Raw genomic sequence first — 21728 nt, 5'->3', positions numbered from 1 at the left:
CTGGGAGGACTCTACTCTGGTGAAGGCCAGCTCAGAAGGCCCCCATGTTTGACAGGATCAAATTTGCAATTAGATCACAATGTTCAGACTTCACCCCCAAGGTCTGCCCCATCCAGACCATGGCAGTCTCCTGCCGGCACACTGCTCATGACTCTTCTTTGGAAACTTGTCTAGGGCATCCCCCAGGTTTCACGGAAGATTTTATGATCATGGCTGAACTCTGGCTCCCACCGATCTCCCCTGGATCCTTTCTTCTCATCCCTCGCTTGCTTTCTCTCAGTCACCTCACGCCCCTCCCCAGAAAGTATAACTATAATTCACTCACTTTCATGATTTTTACTTTCAGAGCTGATTTTCTCCCCTTACATGTTATACTCAGTTACCGGTAGGACTTCTGCCCTTGGCATTCCTCCACAGACACTCTGTGGAAGAAACTTCTCGCTGTCTCTGTAAATAAACAGATAGACTCACGCATTCCTGAAACAGTGTGTTCCCAGTAGCTTGAGCTAAGACTGGAGATGTGGCGAACTTTTGGACAGCAGACAGAGCTAGGCCATGTGTCTCCTGGGTGAGTCTCCCTCACTTCTCTGGGGTGTCATGAAGTGACTACATCAACCAACCCTGGGTAAACAAGATCTACAGGAGACAAGGATAAAATAAAACGTCAAGGACTGGAGATGCAGCTCAGGAGACAAGTGTGTGAGGTTCTGGGTTCGATCCTCAAACACCAGCAAAAGCAAATGAGCAAACTGAAATGGTTGTCTTGTGTGAGCTCCTGGGGCGGGGGATCTGGTCCATACAACTGAACTTTACCCTTAAAGCTTCCTGCGTCAAATAAATGCCATCCGAGCCTCCTCAATGATGCTGCTATAACTCTAAGAGACAGACTTTCCTTTCTCCTTAGGCTAGCTTGAGTCATGTTTCAGTATGTCTGCCCATCCATAGCTAAGCTGTCCATAGAGCGATGACTTAGAACAATAGGAATGTATTCTCTCCCAGAGCTCTGAGGATGGGAAAGCTAGGATCACATTCTGGCTGGGCTGGCTTCTTCTGGGAAGAAGTGAGGATCTGCTCCGTGCCTCTGCTTGGTTCCTGGGTGTGTGCAGGCCATCCTTGGTGTCTCATGCTTGGTGATGTGTCACCCCGATCTGGTTGTCACATGATATCACCTGCATGTCCGCTTGGGTCTCTTCTCTTTGAAGGGTAGCAACTGCTACCTTACATGGATTAAGCTTGCCCTAATTTAGGATGGATGGCCTTACCCTAACTCCATCTTGTCTCCAAAGGCCCTGTTTCCCAGTAGGTCACATCATAAGTACCTTTAACCCATGCCAGGGATATATGCCCAAACTGACCTGCATTAATGAAAACCATATTAAAGAGGATGGGGTGTCAAGACTTGGTGTGTGTAAGTCTATGATGGTGAAAACTAGTTTGAGATGTAACTTGGTGGTCTGCTTGCACAAGTCCCAGCATTGGTTCAGTTTCTGTGCCTGTAACAGACAACCGGTGTGGGAGGTCCTTCTATGTGTTGCTTTTATTGGTTAATGACTAAAGAAGCTGTTTTCAGCCGATGGCTTAACAGAACATGGCCAGACTGAAAGAGATATAAAGAGTAGGCGGAGTCAGGGAGAAGCCACGTAGCCCCTCCAGAGACAGACGCTGAATGGGACTTTGCCTGTAAGACACAGCCACACTGTACTACTCTACGCAGTAGGATTCATGAGTCAGGCAAGGGCCTGGAGATTGGAACACACAGACACACAGAGAGACACAGGTAATGTCAAGAGAGCCCCCTTTTTACTGTGTTCCAGGACAGCTTATATGCGGTCTCCTTAACTAACGGCCACGACCTAACTCTCAGCTGCAAGCCCACCAGAAACCACTCCACTGCCATCAGGAACTCCTGAGGGTCTCGTGCTCAGAGCAGGTGCAAAACAAGTTGTTTGCTGAGAGCAGCTGCAAGCATAGGAAAACAAGTTGTTTCCTCCGGCAGGTGGGGGGTGGGGGTGTCACAGTCCCCAACACCACATGGCAATACACAGATTAATAGAAATGGGTTAAATTAAGATGTAAAAGCTAGCCAATAAGAAGCTAGCACTAATAGGCCAAGCAGTGGTTTAATTAATACATTTTCTGTGTGGTTATTTCAAGTCTGGGCAGCCGGGAACAAACTAGCAGCCTCACACTATTTGTGTTTGCTGGTTTTATGGGGGAAGTGTCTTTTTTGTAATGTTGGGTATCAAAGCCAGGGTAGTGTGCATTCTAGTGTCTACCACTGAGCCCCCCTTCCCCACAGCCCTAGTGAGTTTGGTTTTAAGCCCAGGTCTTGCTCTCAGTTCAGGCTGGTCTTGAACTCATATTTCTCTAGTGCTGGGATCACAGGTATGCACCACCATGCCCACCACAAGAGAACATTTAAAGACAGAGAAAGACATCACTGTGGGTTTTTTTTTTTATCACAAGTGTCTCTCAATAAATTCACATACGATTAGCTGCACAAATTTTGAGGGTCAAAATTTGACAAATGTTGGTGTCCACTCACAAGACATTGAACATAGGCACACACACAAAGGTTTCATTTCCTGCCCTATTGTGTCTTAACCTCCTTCATCCTCCCATCAGGCACCCCTGCAAACTGGCTTCACTTTATCACTTTTAATTAGTTTTATGAGTGGAATCAAACATATGTTAAGACTGATCCATGTTGCTGTGTTATTCATTCCTTTTCACTGCTGGTTATTATTCTGCTATATGAATCTACCATGATTTATTTATTTATTCATTCGTTTGTTTGTCTGCTTTATTTTTTTCAAGACAGGGTTTCTCTGTGCAGCCCTGGCTATCCTGGAACTCTCTCTGTAGACCAGGCTGGCCTCGAACTCACAAAGATCCGCCTGCCTCTGCCTCCTGAGTGCTGGGATTAAAGGTGTGCCGCCACCACCACTTGGCTCTACTTATTCATTTGCTGATGGATATTTGGGTTGTTCCAAGTCTGATCTATTATAAATAAAGCCATTATGCAAGTAAGGCCACCTGCGTTTGCTTTTTTGAGTAGACTGAAGGTTGGAAGACTGGATTATATGGCAGGTTTGTAGTTACTTTTTTTTTTAATAGCTGCCCTGAAACACATATCCTCTGTCCCAGCCTTCTACGTGCTGATATTAACTTGTGTGCCACCAAAACCCACACAGCTCTTCTCAGGTAGCCTGCAAGCTGGAGGTGCCCCAGAGGTGGACTCTACCTTTCTGCGGCCACCTCTGGGAAGCACAGACAAGAAAGCTGTCCCCAGGAGTCTAGCCCACACAGGATCTGCCCAACTTCTTCACTCTCTCCGGCTGTCCCCACCTTACCATATCTACAACTATAGTCCATCTAGAGTTCCACCGACCTCGCCTAACTACAGGTAAAGGATTTCTTAATGGTCCAGTCACAAATAAAACTCCTAAAAAGAAGGCAGGCCTTAAGCCTACTAGGGGTACTGTTCCTGGAGTAGCATCCTAATATCCCAGACAGAAAAAGGAATTTCAAGTGGCAGAAATGAGGTAGCATGTTATTTGCATTCCAAAACAGTTTTGTGTGTGTGTGTATACTTGTATGTATGTATATATTTGAGTATATATATATACATATATATAGTGTATGTGTGTCTGTGTGTGCCTATATGTATATATATATATGTATACATATGTAAAATGTGTGTGGTATTTTGTACCCTGTCTTGCCCATAAAAAATACTAAATTTTTATTTGTTGAATTCCTGAATTATCTTAAAGGGAACCTCAATTGAGGCAATGTCTCTATAAGATACAGGTGTAAGGCATTTTCTTAATTAGTGATTGATGGAGGCAGGTCCCGCCAACGTGGATAGTGTCATCCATGCGCAGGAAGACTTGGGCACTATAAGAAAGCAGGCTGAGCAAGCCAGGGGGAGCAAGCCAGTAAGCAGCACCCCTCCACGGCCTCTGCATCAGTTCCTGCCTCCAGGCCCCTGCCCTGTTTGAGTTCCTGCCCCAACTTCCTTCCGTGATGGACAGTGGATGCAGATGTGAAATTCAGATAAGCCTGTTCCTCCCCGTGGTGTTTCTCACGGCAGTAGCACCTTGGACAAAGCCGTTGAATGAATGAAAAATTGCCACAGACATTCCTGACACCCACACTCACACAGGAGCCAGGCTGCTAGGCCAGCAGCTCCTTGCCAGGCCTGGTGACAGACACCTGTAATCCTGGCTGTCAGGAGTGACAGTCAGGAGGCGAGCTGGTGAGCTTCAGTCCAGCCTGGCTGCACAGGCTGCACAGTGAGCCAGTATCTCTAAAACAAAAGAGAACAACAACAGCAACCAAACTGTGCTGGTCTGGAATGTAGGTCAGTGGTAAAGCAGGGGCCTGGCATTGCAGGAATGAGGGCAGGAGGCTGCGGGGTGCGGGGACAGGGCATGAAAAGAATGCAAAATTCTCTCCTGAGGAGCATCCTGTTTCAGAACCCGCCGATAGGGAATGCTTCAAGATGACCATATGATTACAATAAAAAATGAACAAGGCGGAGATATGTTCTCAGTAATACAAAACAGACCCAGTGGCAAGGGTTCCCAGAGTATGGAAGCAAGCACTCCCTCCGCCCCTTTCCCCACACTGCTCCCCCATTCTGTCACACTCTGCAAGGCAGAGGGGCGGAGTTCACCTCAGAGCTCCCCTTGTCCCTCCCTCTTGGAATGCTCAAAAGAACCACCTTTGGAAAAGGGAATGTAATCTGACCTGACAACTTCTTGTGTTTTCTGGTTTTCCAAGATGGGCCACTAAGAGCAGTTTGGGTAACTCTGCCTGGAAACAGTGCCGTTAAAGTCTGGGTGGCCAAAGTAGAAAATATTAAAGCAGCTGGGCAGTGGTGGCACACGCCTTTCATCCCAGCAGTCAAGAGGCAGAGGCAGGCGGATCTCTGAGTTTGAGGTCAGACTGGTCTACGGAGTGAGTTCCAGGACAGCCAGGGCTATACAGAGAAATCCTATCTCAAAAAATTAACCCTCCCTCAAAAAAAACCCTCCATTTTTAGTGGAGGAAAAAAAACCCAAGGGAAGCTGCTGCCCAGTGAGTACAACCTAGGAACCACAGGTCGAAACTGGATGAGTCTATAGCATCAGGGGCTTAATCTCAATACTTAGAAGACAAAGCTGTATACAAAGTCTACAGAAAGGCAGTTGTAAAACACCATGGCGGTTATTGATACAGAAGAAGGTTTAGATCCCTTTGGAAGTATGCCTTGGCTTAGAAAGCATAGTTTATTTACAATCGTATAATCAATAAGTAGACTCACATGAAAAACCCACAAGTCAGTGAAACAACTCCAAATATGCAGGCACTATCCCCAAAGCAGATAAGACTAAACAGCACCAGCTGGGAATGGACTAACACAGCCCAGGGGGGCCAGATGTCAGTCAACACCACTAGTACAAGGACACCAACCAAAAGGCATTACTCCATGAACGAGGCAAACAGCCCTAAAGGAGAGAATTGCTGCCTTCTCTATTTCTTAAGATGCGAAACACAAAAGCTAAAACTAAAAAGTTAAATGATTCACTGTAATAAATACAAGGGAGCCAGATTAACATGCTCTCGTGGGACGATGCGTTTGGCAATGCCCACCAGATGAAGTCTAAATGGATACCATTTCTGAGGAAGACAAGCTTCAGCAATCTAAAGCCCATGAGAAAGTAAGACTGAGAGTTCTGTGGATAAAATAGCGGGACTTGAGTATCGCAGGCACCCAGCTGTGGCCCAGGGTTGTGTTTCCCTGACTGAAGACACAGTTTGAGTTGAGCTCTCAAACCTAGAACAAGTGGATCTGCAACAGAGACGCGCCTCCCACCGCCGCTGCCGCCTCGAAACCACAGAAGGTCTGACCTGATTAATTTGGTTTTGTTTTTTTCATTTTTTGAATCCACAAGATCATTGCAGCTATATGGGGACGAGGCAGAAACACAGTCAGGACAAAGGCTGTTGTTACTTCAACCTGCACGTCTGCTAACACATGTTTATAGCTAGTATCCACTTATGAGTGAGTACATACCATATTCACCCTTTTTTGGATCTGGGTTACTTCACTCAGGATAGTGTTTTCTATTTCCATCCATTTGCATGCAAAATTCAAGATATCATTGTTTTTTACTGTTGAGTAGTACTCTAATGTGTAAATGTGCCACATTTTCTTTATTCATTCTTTGGTTGAGGGACATCTAGGTTGTTTCCAGGTTCTGGCTATTACCAATAATGCTGCAATGAACATAGTTGAACAAATGCTTTTGTAGTATGATTGAGCATCTTTTGGGTATATGCCCAAGAGTGGTATTGCTGGATTTTGAGGTAGGTTGATTCCCAATTTTCTGAGTAACCACCATACTGATTTCCAAAGTGGTTGTACAAGTTTGCACCAGCAAGTTCCCCTTACTCTACATCCTCTCCAGCATAAGCTATCATTAGTGTTTTTGATGTTAGCCATTCTGACAGGTATAAGATGATATCTTAGAGTTGTTTTGATTAGTATTTTCCTGTTAGCTAAGAATGTTGAACATTTCTTTAAGTATCTTTTGGCCATTTGAGATTCTTCTGTTGAGAATTCTCTGTTTAGTTCAGTACCCCATTTTTAATTGGGTTATTTAGAATTTTAATGTCTAATTTCTTGAGTTCTTTATATATTTTGGAGATCAGTGCACCAGCCTGAGGGTGGAGCACTTGTCTAGCGCTTGTGAAACCCTTGGCTAGACCCCAGGAGCCACAAAACCAAGGACAAAAACCAACAGAGACTCTACTTCCCTATAGATCTAGTACTCTTTCTGGGTTAGGTGGACGTGTAGTTTTTAGTTTGTTTCTCTAGATGCTTGTTTTATCTTAAAGTCTAAAAAATAGTGATAGGAGAAAGGAAGGAAGGAGAGGAGACGGGGGGGGGGCAGTTAGGGCCAGAATAGAAAGAAGAGGGGGGACTAGCAGGAGGCAAGAATTAGAATTATGTTTTTTTTAAGTATCCTGGTTTTCCCTAACATGTAACTTTTTGTTGTTTGTTTGCTTGCTGTTTGGAGACAGGGTCTCAATATGTGAATCAAGCTGGTCTTGAACTCACAGAGCTCTGCCTGTCTCTACCTCCTGAGTGCTGGACTTAAAGGAGGGCCCCACCAAAGCACAGGTGGACTAAGACTCCAAGTGTGTGCCATAAAAGATCCACAAATAAAAGATCCACTATGTGAAATGTGAGACCCAAGACTTTATTACGTAGGAGATTAGAGTAATAAACCATGATACAGTCACGCTGTAAAATAATGTACAGCAGAGAAAATGAGCGACACCTGCTGCAATATGGATCATTTCTAGTAATAGGAAAACAGTACCTGGAGGCACTAAGGGAATTCTGGGAGCTGGTGCAGCCCACACCCCCCGGCATGGGAGACCAGGAACAGGACTATTTACCCTCAGATGCTCCAACACAGGATGGAGAGAGACTGAGCCAAGCCTCTCCCACATTGCGTTCTAGGCGGGGGACAGGGTCAGAGGACAGGGGGACATGACCCGGAACTGTCAGCACAGGCAACTCAGATCGTTTCCCCTCGCCACTTATCTCAACTATGAAGGAGCTGCTAGCAGGTTCCATGAAAGAGTAGCAAGATTTTTAGCAAAGCAAAGAAACAAACAAACAAAAAACAAACAAACAAACAAAAAAAACGACAGAGAGCTTCAAAGAGCCGATGACCCTGGTTCTTCTGCCTGTGTCTTTACAATACAGTATGACGTCAGAGCATTTTATAAGTGCTTACGGAGTGTAACACTGTTTTCAGTACTGAAGTGGCTACTACATCTAACAGAGGAACACAACCTGCCACTCATGCCTTTTAGCATAATTCAACAAAGTTAATAGCTATGTGTTGGTTTTACACATATATGAATGGAGTAAAGAGAAATAAATGATATCCATTAATATGTAGCATTTATTGTGGGATTCATGGACTAAGTTTTCTAAAGCCTAACACAAATTTCATTTTAGGTTGACCATTTATGAAAACATTTAACACGTGTAACTTATTGTTAGAGCCCGAGAGTCTTTTTTTTTTAACTTTTCTTCTTTTTTTATTGATTTTTATTGAGCTCTACATTTTTCTCTGTTCCCCTCCCTTCCTCTCCCCTCCCATTCAACCCTCTCCCAAGGTCCCCATGCTCCCAATTTACTCAGAAGATCTTTCCTTTTTCTACTTCCCATGTAGATTAGATCCATGTATGTCTCTCTTAGGATACTCATTGTTGTCTGGGTTCTCTGGGATTGTGGTTTGTAGGCTGGTTTTCTTTGCTTTATGTTTACAAACCACTTACGAGTGAGTACATATGATAATTGTCTTTCTGGGTCTGGGTTACCTCACTCAAAATGATATTTTCTAGCTCCATCCATTTGCCTGCAAATTTTAAGATGTCGTTAATTTTTCTGCTGTGTAGTGCTCCATTGTGTGAATGTACCACATTTTCCTTATCTATTCTTTGGTCGAGGGGCATTTAGGTTGTTTCCAGGTTCTGGCTATGACAAACAATGCTGCTATGAACATAGTTGAGCACATGTCCTTGTGGCACAATTGAGCATCCTTTGGATATATACCTAAAAGTGGTATTACTGGGTCTTGAGGAAGGTTGTTTCCTAGTTTTCTGAGAAATCACATTGATATCCAAAGGAGCTGTACCAGCTTGCATTCCCACCAGCAATGCAGAAGTGTTCCCTTTACCCCACAACCTCTTCAGCATAAGTTATCATTAGTGTCTTTGATCTTGGCCATTTTTACAAGTGTAAGATGAAATATCAGAGTTGTTTTGATTTGCATTTCTCTGATGGCTTAGGATGTTGAGCATTTCCTTAAGTGTCTTTCAGCCATTTTAGATTCCTCTGTTGAGTGTTCTCTGTTTAGGACTGTACTTCATTTTTTTTATTGGATTATTTGTTCTTTTGATGACCAGTTTCTTGAGTTCTTTGTATATTTTGGAGATCAGACCTCTGTCTGATGTGTGGTTAGTGAAGATCTTTTCCCATTCTGTAAGCTGTTGTTTTGTCTTGTTGACCGTGTCCTTTGCTTTACAGAAGCTTTTCAGTTTCAGGAAATCCCATTTATTAATTGTTTCTCTCAGTGTCTGTGCTGCTGGGTTATATTTAGGAAGTAGTCTCCTGTGCCAATGCATTTGAGTGTACTTCCCACTTTCTCTTCTATGAGGTTCAGTGTGACTGATTTATGTTGAGGTCTTTGATCCATTTGGACTTGAGTTTTGTGCATGGTGATAGAAATGGGTCTATTTTCATTTTTCCTACATGTTGATATCCAGTTACGCCAGCACCATTTGTTAAATATGCTTTCTTTTTTCCATTTGATATTTTTTTGCTTCTTTGTCAGAAATCAGGTGTTTGAAAGTGTGTGGATTAATATCTGGTCTTCGATTTGGTTTCATTGGTCTTCCTGTCTGTTTTTGTTTTTTTTGGTTTTTTTTTTTTTTTTTTTTTTTTGTTTGTTTGTTTTTTCGAGACAGGGTTTCTCTGTGGTTTTGGAGCCTGTCCTGGAACTAGCTCTTGTAGACCAGGCTGGTCTCGAACTCAGAGAGATCCGCCTGCCTCTGCCTCCCGAGGGCTGGGATTAAAGGCGTGTGCCACCACCGCCCGGCTTCCTGTCTGTTTTTATGCCTATATCAGAGCCTGGGAGTCTTTGCAAGTTTAAATTTTTCTGTTTTTAATGTGCCTAATTTACCTAGGGATTTGGGTTCTGGAGAATTATGAAATCTCCTTGATCAATAACAAAACGAAGAATTAGTTATGGAAGTATATGTTTAAAGGGAAAATTATGTCCTGCAGTCAACCAAGTGCTTGCTTTATTTATAAATGTATGATAGGCGAGTTTAGTACATGGATTTAGATTCTACTACATAAGGATAAGGATGCTCTCTCTCTCTCTCTCTCTCTCTCTCTCTCTCTCTCTGACTCTCGATTGACAGGGTCTCATCATATAGCCCGGGTTGGCCTCGAACTTGTTTTGTTTTTTAAAGTTAATTCTTTTGAGATTTATTTATTTTTATTTTCTGTACGTGGGTGTTTTGCCAGTTAAAGAATTTAAGAGTAGGACAATTGTTACCAGAGTCTGGGGTGAAGGTGTCCCCACACCACCGTCATTTCTACCTGGGAAATCAAGCTCTCTGCTCGAGATTCTTCCTTTCATTCATAGAAGAAGAAACACAGACGGAAGTCCCAGCGCATCCAAAGCCCAAGGACAATTCTTAGAGTCTAGAAGGAGAACCCCAGGGCAGTCAAGCTGTGAATCTCCTGGCTCCATGGAAGGGAGGAGAGTGGAGGAGAGAGAAGAAAAAAAAAAATCCAAGTTGCTTGAGATAAAGCAGCCAGGGTCCGCCACCCGGAGGCGAGCAGCCACACACCAGGAGGGGGCGTTCAAGGGAGTTAAGGAAGCCCGAAGCTGTAGTTAGGGAGTTTAAAAGCATACTGAAGGCCCCGGCCAGTGTCCCAAAGAAGAGGACAGGAGAGAAGTAAACACACAGCTGTGCATTCTGTGTTGGTCCCCAGGCTGGCGCGAGGTCTCTCAGTCTCCTGGCAGTTTGGCTGACTGGTAGGGGTGGGGGATTCTGGAACGAAAAGCATGCTGTCTAAGGTGCAAAGGTCCCTGCCCTGATGCTGGATTAGCCCTTCAGACTGGAGGGAGGTAAGGGACTGTGTCTGCCTACAAGGAGATTCTGCTCTGGACACCACTGGGGCCAAGGACTCTGCTGGCTGAAAAATATAGAAGCCTTGCGTACATATTTTTTTTTATGTAGAACCCCAATACACTAACTCTTATGCTGAATTCATTCTTTGGAAATGGCATGTTTTTTGAGAGAATAAACTGTGAACATCCAGAAAGATGCTGGTATCAACTCTTTGAATGGCTCTGAGCCGACTGATCATGGACGGTGTGTGGCCAGACTGCACTGTGTCTCCTCCATGTGTCAGGAGCAGTTCTGAGAGAGAAGTACACTCCCCTGTGACATCAGTTCCTCTTTTCTTCCAGGCAGTGGTCCACTGTGCATTTTGGATTTTTTTTTTTTTTTTTTTTTTTTTTTGGCACCCATCAGCACTCTGCCTCTTACTTCACGGGCTATATTCTGCGCTTGTATTTTTTAAGCAGATTAAGTAACACAGGTACTGGTCTAGGCTAAAACCGGACTGGAGTATTTGTGGCCATGAGTAACACAGCAGAGAATGTAATAGGAATGGGTGCAGACAGTATGTCTCCAAGGTGCCGGAGGCTCCCTGAGGAGCAGGTTCCAGTTCCCTTTGGGCATGTGGGGTATTTCTGTATCGTCTTCATGAGCACATATATCTCCTTACTGTTTCTATCCTTTCTTTTTTTTTTAACTGTTTTTATTGCCCTCTACATTTTTCTCCATTCCCCTCCCTTCCTCCCCTCTCCCCTTCTGCCGTCTCTCATGACCCCCACACTCCCAATTTACTCAGGAGATCTTGTCTTTCTCTCCTTCCTATCTAGATCCATGCATGTCTCTCTTAGGGTCATCTTTGTTGTCTAGGTTCTCTGGGGTTGTGGCCTGTAGGCAGGTTTTTATTTGCTTTATGTCTAAAAGTCACTTATGAGTGAGTACATATTATATTTGTCTTTCCGGATCTGGGTTACTTCCCTCGATATGTTTTTTTTCCTAGATCCATCCATTTACCTACAAATTTCAAGATGTCATTATTTTTTAGCACTGAGTAGTACTCTATTGTGTAAATGTACCACATTTTCTTTATCTATTCTTCAGTCAAGGGGCATTTGAGTTGTTTCCTGTTTCTGGCTATGACAAACAATGCTGCTATGAACATAGTTGAGTACATGTCCTTGTGGTGTGAATGAGCTTCCTTTGGGTGTATATCCAAAAGTGGTATTGCTGGGTCTTGAAGTAGATTGATTAAATTTTCTGAAAAATTGCCATACCGATTTCCAAAGCGGCTATACCAGCTTGGATTCCCACCAGCAGTGGAGAAGTGTTCCCTTTACCCCACATCCTCTCCAGCATTATCAGTGTTTGACCTATCCTTTCTTTTTTTTTTAATTTATTTAACTATGTGTTGCTGTGAAGGTATCAGATCCCTTGGAGCTGGAGTTACATATAGTTGTGAGCTGCATGTGGGTGCTGGAATTGAACTCGGGTCCTCTGGAAGAACAAGCAGTGCTCTTAACCACTGAGCCATCTTTCCAGCCCGACCTATCCTTTTTTAAACCGCTGTCTAGGATATAATTCATAACAATTCCACTCACTTTATCAACTTTACATTTCCCTTTATTTCTACATTTGTTTTCTCTGTGTGTGTATCTGTGTGTGTGTCTGTGTGTCTCTGTGTGTATGTGCATGTGTCTGTGTGTGTGCGTGTGTCTGTTGCCCTCAGAGAATAATTTCAGGAGTCACTTCTCTGTGGGTTGCAAGGACCCAGCTCAGGCCACCACACTTGGCGACAAGAGCCTTTACCCTGCTGAGTCCTCTTGTTGACTCCACCTTTAGGAGAATTGCAACCACTGCAGAAGGAAGTCCGCCCCAACAATATTCCCTCCCCGTGCACACATACCCAGCTCTCAGCAGCCATCAATCCACTGTCTCTATGGATCTGCCTCTTCTGGACATTTCCTAGCCCCGAATCAGACAATCTGGCATTGGCCTCTTTCCTTTGAGTCTTCAAGGTTCATCCATGCTGGAGCATGTGCCGGCACTTTCACAGCCAGACAGCATTGCATTATAGAGATAGCTCTAAGTTACTGATCTACTCATCCACTGCTGGGAAGTTTGCTTGCCTTCCTTCCTTCCTTCCTTCCTTCCTTCCTTCCTTCCTTCCTTCCTTCCTTCCTTCCCTTCTTTTCTTTCTTTTTTTATTCTCACTACAAATAGTGCTGCTATGAACAAGTATGTGGAGATGGATCTCATCTCTCTAGGAATGAAATTACTTAGTGTGATGTTTGAATGAGACTGGCCCCATAGGCTCGTATGTTTGAATGCTTCCTCCCCAGTTTGGGACTGTTTGGGAAGGGTTAGGAGGTATGGCCTTCTTGGATGAGGTGTGCCACTGGGGTGGGCTTTGAGGTTTAAAATCCCAGGCCATTTCCTCTTAGCTCAGCCACTGCTGCAGCAAGCACCTTGCCTACCATGCTCCGCATCATAATGGTCTTGGGCTCGCCCTCTGGAACTGGAAGTAAGCCCCCAATTAAACACCTTTCTTATTTATAAGTTGCCATGGTCATGTTATTTATTTACAGCAATAGAAAAGTAACTAAGACACCCAGTTAAAAGAAAACTCTGAAATAAAAATCCCGAGAGGCCCAGAGATAGAAACTAGTATCAGAGCACTTGCCTAACACACAAGGCTGTGGATCCAATCTGAGAAGGGGAGGGGCTGTGAGAACTTTGCCCTCGTTAATACACTGATGTATTATGGAAGTGGGTATCTACAAAAGCAGGGTTGGTGGGGGGAAGTGGCAGCGATCTGTACTCTCGGCAGGAAGGACCAACCTGAAACTTAGAATCCAAGGCCAGCCTGAACAATGCAGCCAGATTGCCTCACACACAAGCTGAATAAACTAGAAATAAAATCAGCTTTATTGTCCTCTCCTCCCCCCACCGTCTCTCGTCGCATTCTGCCTCCTAACATGAGATTTTGAAATGCAAGGGCCCTCGTAGAAGCTGGCAACCTTGGGCTTCTCAGTCTTCAGACCAGTAAGAAATACATTTCTATCTTTATAAATTATCCAGTTTCTAGTATTCTGTTATAGCAGCACAAAACAGACTAGGAGCCTTGGCCCAGCCGTATCTGATAGGAATGGCTAAAGCCATAAAGCCAGTGCAGCTGTTGACAAAGACCCAGCACAGTTGAGCCACATGATGGCTGCCATGCCACCTTTGCTTTTCATCTCCACCTGTTGCAAACTTGGGGGACTTTTAATATTTGCACATTTTGGGGATATTGGATTGATGGAAAATTTCTTATGAACCATTTATGCCTTCTCCCAGGACTACTGCTTCTAAGTGTCCCCAGGAAAGTCCTGAGCATACTCTTCCGCACTCCCCCCACTTTTAGGAAGCTATTCTTCTCTACTTGAAGGATATCTGCTTCAGGATCTCCTACTTCTCCTTACGCCTTGGAGGTTGTGACACACATAAAGAAGCCAGAGGTCTCTTTATGAGGCTGTGAGATATTCTTGAAACATCTGTCCCTGTTCTTACTCAGGAACAAGATCATCGAAGCAAAGCAAACTTAAAACGGTCTACAAGATTCGGTGGACTGGAGGAGTTGGCCACAGAACAGATTGCAAGCTTCTTCCCGCTATACGCTCAGGCAATTGCATGGCATATAGGGCAACAGAGTTAAATTAGCTGAAGTTACCACTGCCCTACACAGAGACTTACATTGATGGGCAAAGAATGATGTAAAAAGATGATATAAGAATGAGATGTTAGGACCTCCCTTCTTAGAAAAGTCAGCCATGTAGAGCCACTGCGATGTCATATGACCAAGAACAAAAGAATTCCAGGACTGACATAGAAACAAATTCTTTAAAGATATAAAATATAAATATTGTATTATGCCAGAATTTGAATGATAACTGCAGCAGCTTTGGCCTGAGAATCTGGGGGGGGGTGCGTTCTATAATCATTAAGAGTTAAAAATGTGGTACATTTACACAATGGAGCACTACACAGAAAAAAATAACAACAGCTTGAATTTTGCAGGCAAATAGATGGAGCTAGAAAATATTATTTTGAGTGAGGTCACCCAGACACAGAAAGACAATTATCATCTATACTCACTTATAAGTGGTTTTTAAACATAAAACAAAGAAAGCCAGCCTACAAACCACAATCCCAGAGAACTTAGACAACAATGAGGACCCTAAGAGAGACTTACATAGATCTAATCTACATGGGAAGTAGAAAGTAGAAAAAGACAAGATCTCCTGAGTAAATTGGGAACATGGGGACCTTGGGGGAGGGTTAAAAGGGGGAGGGGAAAGGCAGGGAAGGGAGCAGAGAAAAATGTAGAGCTCAATAAATATCAATAAAAAATGTATAAAAAGTTGATATTAAGATAATTGTCAATTTAAATAAAATTCCTAATTTGCTTGCTAAGTCCTGATATTATACCCAAGAACTTCCACCTCCATTTTACATCACTTTTAAACAATTCTCCTACTATCAAATGTGGCAGATTGTATTCAGGTTTGGTTTTGGTATTTATTATTATTATACTGGCTATTATACAGATAATGTATGAAAATGTTTAGTACAGTGTTTGTCATACAGTGCTCTAGCTATTAATATAGAGTATATATATAAGTTCTATATGTGACTTTAGTGTTTATGTAATAATATTATTCAGTGTTAATAAAATAATGCAGAAAAGTACATCAAAAGTGAGCATTACTCCACACCCCACAAATAAATGACTATGCACAAATACATGACAGAAATGTATAAACATGTGACTATATCATGTCACATATGTTGTACACAATATGTATTTCCTTTAATAATATACTATGGAACCCTTTCTTTGTTAGAATATTCCATTATCTATTTTGCTTTTGAAACATTTTTTAATCTTGTAGACTTGGCTGGCCTGGAACTTACTATGTAGACCAACATGGTTTTGAACTTTCAGAAATCCATCTATCTACCTCTGTCCCCTAACTGCCCACATGCTTGGTCTCATTGTCTGTTTTAATGACTACATAGTGTTCCATTTTGTACACAATTAACTAGACTAATTTCTCATTCATATACATATTTTTTAATTTTATAAAATTAAACATACAGTTCTTTTTGCTGCTACTCTTTACAAACTTTATTAGCCTTCTTCTATTGTAGTAAGAACAATTAATCCTAAATCTCCTCTTAAAAAGTCTTCAAGGGTACAATATATTGCGGTTGGCTGTAGGTATAATGTATAAAAGATAGGTTTCTAGAACTTTCTAACCTTGCTTACGTGAAACTGCACACTCATTGATTATTCACCCTTCGGTCCCTGGCAACTAACTTTTTTGATTGTATGAAATTGGCTATTTTCCATATCTCATGTAAGTGGAATCACCAGTATTTTTTTTCAACTATGGCTTCTTAGCACTCCACGGTTGTCATGAAAGCTGTTGCCGAAATCCAGATGACTAGTGTTGCTGGGATAGAGTAAATCCAGATGACTAGTGTTGCTGAGATAGAGTAACCTGAGCCCTCATGCACTGTTGGTGGGGACATAAAATGGTGTCATTGTACATACAGAGAACAGCACAGCAGTTCCTGAAGTCTAAAATGAGAAAAACCATATGATGGACCAGCAAATGCACTTCTGGATATTTCTACAAAAGAACTGCAAACAGGGCTGTGGAGACAGCTCAACCAATGGAGTGCTTGCCCCACCATGAGTTCAAGTCCCAGAACCTACATCAAAGTCAGGCACAGTGGTATGTGTTTGTCATCCTCGCCTGGGAAGGTGGAGAGCTATAGATCCCCACGGCTCTCTGGAAACCAGCTTGATTGATGGAGACAGTGAGGTCCCAGACAACTGAGAGACTCTGTATCAAAAACCAAGGTGGATGACATCAGATGACCCTGAGGTTGACCTCTGGCCTTCACACCACACACACAAAAATGGAATTCAGGATCCTAAAGAGGTACTACATTCTCATGTTCAACATATTTACAAAAGCCAAGCTAGGGAAACAAACCCAGTGTCTGTGGTCAAATGAATAAATTTTTAAAAATGTGAAATATACACACAATGGAATATTATTCAGCCTTTAAAAGAGAACACCAAGTATGGTGGTACACACATGTGATTCTAGCACTAGGGGAAACTAGAAGATCTTAAATTCAAAGTTGACCTAGGCTGTATAGCAAGGACTTGTCTCAAAAAAGTTTAAAAAATACCAAATTCTGCACTAAAGATGCAACAACATGAATGAACCTTGAAAACATCACGCTAGCTGAAATATGCCAGCTACCTTGTTTCTGATCTGTTATTCAATATCATTCCCCAGGACTAGGATTGGTAGGTCTGTATCTCACAGCATCATTTAAGAGTTTTGAGAATAAAAATAGCTGGTGAGAAGGTACAGGTACAAAAAGAAAAGTATCTCACCACATGTCCATCTGTTTCTCACAGTGTGTCCATCCCGGGGGAGACGAGGCTGAAAATGGTCCCACACAGAGGCAGACAGACACAAACACATGAATTATGCACACAAGCAATGTTGGCAAGAAGAAAAACATGTTGCCCCAAGCTATTCTATTCTTATGACAAAACACCACAATCAAGGCAACTTATAAAAGAAAATATTTAACCTGGGGCTTAGGGTTGGAGAGTGTTAGATTCCTTTGATCACCACGGCAGCAGGCAGGCATGGTGCTGGAGCAGTAGCTGAGAGCTTGCGTCCTTATCCACAAATTGGAGGTAGAGAAAGATGTTTGAGAATGGCCTGGGCTTTTGAAATCTCAAAGCCCATTCACAGTTGACACATTTTCTCCAACAAGGCCACACCTCCTAATCCTTCCCAAACAGTTCTACCAACTGGGGACCAAGCATTCAAATGTATGAGCCTGTGGGGCCTGTCTTAATTTTACTGCTGTGAAGAGATGCCAGGACCATGGCAACTCTTATAAAGGAAAGCATTTAATTGGGGCTGACTTACAGTTCAGGTTTAGTTCATTGACATCGATGACAGAAAACATGGTGGCATGCAGGCAGACATGGTGTACTAGAGAAGGAACTTAAGAGTTCTATATCTAATCCACAGGCGGGGGGCTGGAGAGATGGCTCAGCGGTTAAGAGCATTGCCTGCTCTTCCAAAGGTCCTGAGTTCAATTCCCAGCAACCACATGGTGGCTCACAACCATCTGTAATGAGATTTGGTGCCCTCTTCTGGCCTGCAAGCATACACACAAACAGAAAAATCCACAGGCGGCAGCAGAGAGAGAGAGAGAGAGAGAGAGAGAGAGAGAGAGAGAGAGAGAGAGAGAGGCTGGTGGGCCTGTCTTGAGCTTCCTAGACCTCAAAGCCCACCCCTAGTAGCCACACCTACTCCAATAAGGCCACACCTCCTAATAGTTCCACTCCCTGTGGGCCTATGGGGGGGGGGGCATTCTCAATCAAACCACCACAAGTGTGAAGGCAGAAAGTGCTCCAGCACTGAGGTAGACAGGTTTGTGTACACACAAAAGATGCTGGCAGAAAGGAAAGCATCTTGTCTTGAGACTAGCTCTGAGGGTTTATAGCAGTGGGAAAGAGACATATGCATGTCAGTTGGGCAGATAAAAATACGGTGGATGAATGAATGCTTTCTTGCATGCACGGACGGAAGGATGACCAAACAGCCAGCCATGCGGCTAAGATCAAGACTTGGTCTTGAAAGTTTTGCTGAGAAACAGCATTCACCGGCTGGCTTCTCCAGTTAGAACCCCTGCTCTCCCAGCTCTTTCCAGTGCAAGCCAGCCCTCTGCACCAAGTCAGGTCCATCCTGATACATCCCTCCCTGCTCAAGTCCCTCCGGTCTCTTCTGAGTCAGTTAATACCCACTGCCGGATCTCCAGCAGCCTAACTGTAGAGCAAGCGCTTCAGTTCCATCCCTCGCAGGTGTTCACCATCATTATTGTATCCCATGGTGCTTCCTCTTTTCTGACCTTTTCCCTTTGGAAATTCTTCTGAAGCATTAATCTAATTAATCTTATCAAGAAAAACCCAGAGTCAGATATCAGGGTAATAACCTGAAGGATCAGAGAAACAGAAGCAGCCACCAGTGACGTCTTACCTCTCCCGATCCTCCGACCAAAAGGCCAAGATCCTGTCTCTACCCCACCTTGTCACTTCCTGTCTCCACCCCCTGAGTGGTGGGATTAAAGGCCTGTGCCACCAGCACCCAGCTTCTGTGGTTAATTAGAGGCTAGCTCTGCCCTCTGACCATCAGGCCAACTTTGTCAGAGCACAAAATATCACACAACTTTCTGCAAGGTCTCCTAGCCCAACAGTTAGCTCCAGATTTTTGAAACTGATTTGCAAAATGACAGTGTTGATACTAAGACAGCCTTATGTAGGTGGTGGAAGTTTCCACTCTCTTCTGGGCATATTTTCCTGTAGGCAGAAATTTCTGTGCTGCCAGCAACTCCCAAATAAACACACTGAGGCTTAATATTACTTATAAACATTTGGCCGATAGATCAGGCTTGTTACTAGCTAACTCTTACATTTAAATTAACCCATATTTCTTATGCAAGCTTTGCTGTGTGACCTGGTACCTTTTCCAGTGTGCCAGAGTGGCCCCTGTGGGATCCAGGCAGCCCGACTTCGTGTGGAGTATTTATACCAGAAAGCCAACAAATGCTCCTTGTCGGACGCCACCACTCCTTATTAAAAATGTACACAATTGATTTTCAGCAAATATTACCCCATTTTCTGTTGGCACTACTCCTTAATAAACATACAATTCTTGAGAAATGGCAAAGTCAACAAGCGCCAGCACAAGGGGAGTGGAATGTCCTGGGACGTCACTCTTGCTGCTCCACCTCCTTCCCACCTCCTCCCAAGCCAGCCAGGGATGATCAACTCTCCTCTTCATCTTTTCTTTTCCCTTCATCAATTTTTATCACACACACACAGTTTGTTTCTTCGAGACATAGTTTCTCTGTGTAGGCTTTCCTGTCCTGGAACTTGCTCTGTAGACAAGGCTGGCCTCAGACACACAAAGATCTGCCTGACTCTTCTAATTATATTTTTAAGGGCAAGAAATTATGAGACAGAGGCAGCAGAGCTGAAGTGTGTGTGTGTGTGTGTACACGTGTGCGCATGCTAGGGACCACAGCCTCTCTGAAATAAAATGGTTTAGAGTCATTACAGAGACAGCCAAGAAAAATGCCACATTCTGGAACATTTCCCCAATTTCCAGCAGAAGCAGCAAGAGGGCTCAGGAGTGTTGGGCCATGGCCACTAAGCCAGAACTAAGCATTTGGTTTAATGAAGAGCTGGAGAGAAAAGGCTTGCATTGTTCATGCTGACCTACATTGCCTGTGGGCAAGGCAGGCGTGGATAAAGCTGGCAAGCTCGGAGGGCAGGTGACTACAGCATGGTGGGGTCTGAGGTTAGGTTTTTCACTGCAGATCTCAAGAACAGGCAGTGGTCTCCTATTCGCAGCTGGCCACTGATCAACTTCCTCATCTCTCTTCCCCTCTCTGCTCCAACATTTGTAGCTCAACTGAAGGCAACCCTGAATTCCTCTCAAGGCTCCACAGAGCAAGCAGTGTTTGGATTGATCTCATTGATAATCAGAACCCTCATGCTGGACTTGAGGACTTGGCAGTACGTTTTGAAAAGGCAGAGTTTGGCTGTGATATCCAGAACACTGGCGAGAAGTCGGAAATTCTAAATGAAGAGCTAACTACTAACAGGAGATCACTTGTATTTCAAACTCTGCAGACGGTGCACAGGAGAGAAAACCACAGACTAGAAAGCCGGTGTCTCTGGACCTTGCCTGCTTCGGTATAGGAGTCTGAGTTCTATTCCTTTCTCTCTTTTTATTTCTGAACATGCAGGTACTATAAAAAATACTGAGATGTTGCCAGGTGTTGTTGTTGTGCACCTCTAATCCTAACACTCAGGTGGATCTGAGTTCAAAGCCAGCCTGATCTACAGAGAGAGAGTTCCAGGACAGTCGGGGCTGCAATGAAAAACCCTGTCTCAACAACTAAGATGCAAGGAAAAATCCCTGGCTTACATTTTTCCAAGATGTATCCAAATTTTGTTAGTTTGTTTTTTTGAGACAGGGTCTTTCTGTTTCTTTTATTTACTTATTTGTTTGTTTTTTGAAATAAGGTTTCTCTGTATAGCCCTGACTATCCTGTAACTTACTCTGTAGACCAAGCTGGCCTTGAACTCACAGAGATCCACCTGCCTCTACCTCCTGAGTGCTGGGATTAAGGCGTGTGCCACCACTGCTTGGTGAGACATGGTCTTTCTATTAGCATTGGCTCTCATGAAGCTCACAATGTAGGCCTCAAACTCACAGAGATCTCTCCGTCATGCTCCGTCTGTGCTTGGATTAAAGGCATGCACTGCTATGCCCAGCTAGTGTTTGTTTTATAAGCCTAGGAGTCGCAGTATTTTGGTACATACATATTTACACGTATTGCATCTTCTTGATAAACTGTTCCTTTTATTTGTATAACATGGAAGGAAATCAAACATGGCTGAGGGTAGGCAAGAGAGATGAATAAGAACAAAAATAAAATATGTATGTACAAAGATGTCACAATGAAATCAACCCATGCCTTTGTATAACCAAAAACTAATAGCAACTTAAAAGCTAACAAATACATAAAACTGCCAAGTGATCACCTTTCCTGATCTCTCCTTCCCTCTGCACTCTAATGCTCGTAGCTCAACTCCAGACAACTCAGAATTCCTCAAGCCTCCACATCTGTATCCTTCATAACATTCTTTATAATAAACAAGTTGTCGTATGCTTCCCCGAGTGCTACAAGCCATTCTAGCAATCAATCCAACTGAAGGAGAGGCGCATGCGGCCCCTGATGTCCAATCAGAAGCACTGGACACACACCTACACTTCAGCTGGCAGTCCTGTGGGACTCAAGCCCTTAACCCATAGTGTCTGATGCCACTAAGTTCAGGCAGGCAAGGTCAGCACTGTGATGAAGTA

At 43.5% G+C, this 21728-nt stretch overlaps 1 protein-coding gene across 1 annotated transcript in view; it reads right to left on the bottom strand.

The window, feature by feature from the left end:
- Window positions 1-536: 536 nt before the first annotated feature.
- Naa16 (N-alpha-acetyltransferase 16, NatA auxiliary subunit) overlaps window positions 537-21728 on the bottom strand; it is an 87924-nt gene continuing 66732 nt past the window's right edge. Inside the window, exon 19 of the mRNA XM_057786555.1 lies at window positions 537-636. Coding sequence (XP_057642538.1) covers window positions 596-636 — 41 coding nt within the window. The 3' untranslated portion in view covers window positions 537-595. The remainder of the gene's footprint in view (window positions 637-21728) is intronic.

Source organism: Chionomys nivalis, chromosome 12 (genome assembly GCF_950005125.1).
Source record: "Chionomys nivalis chromosome 12, mChiNiv1.1, whole genome shotgun sequence".
NCBI lineage: Eukaryota > Metazoa > Chordata > Mammalia > Rodentia > Cricetidae > Chionomys > Chionomys nivalis.
This window is presented reverse-complemented; position numbering and strand designations above follow the sequence as displayed.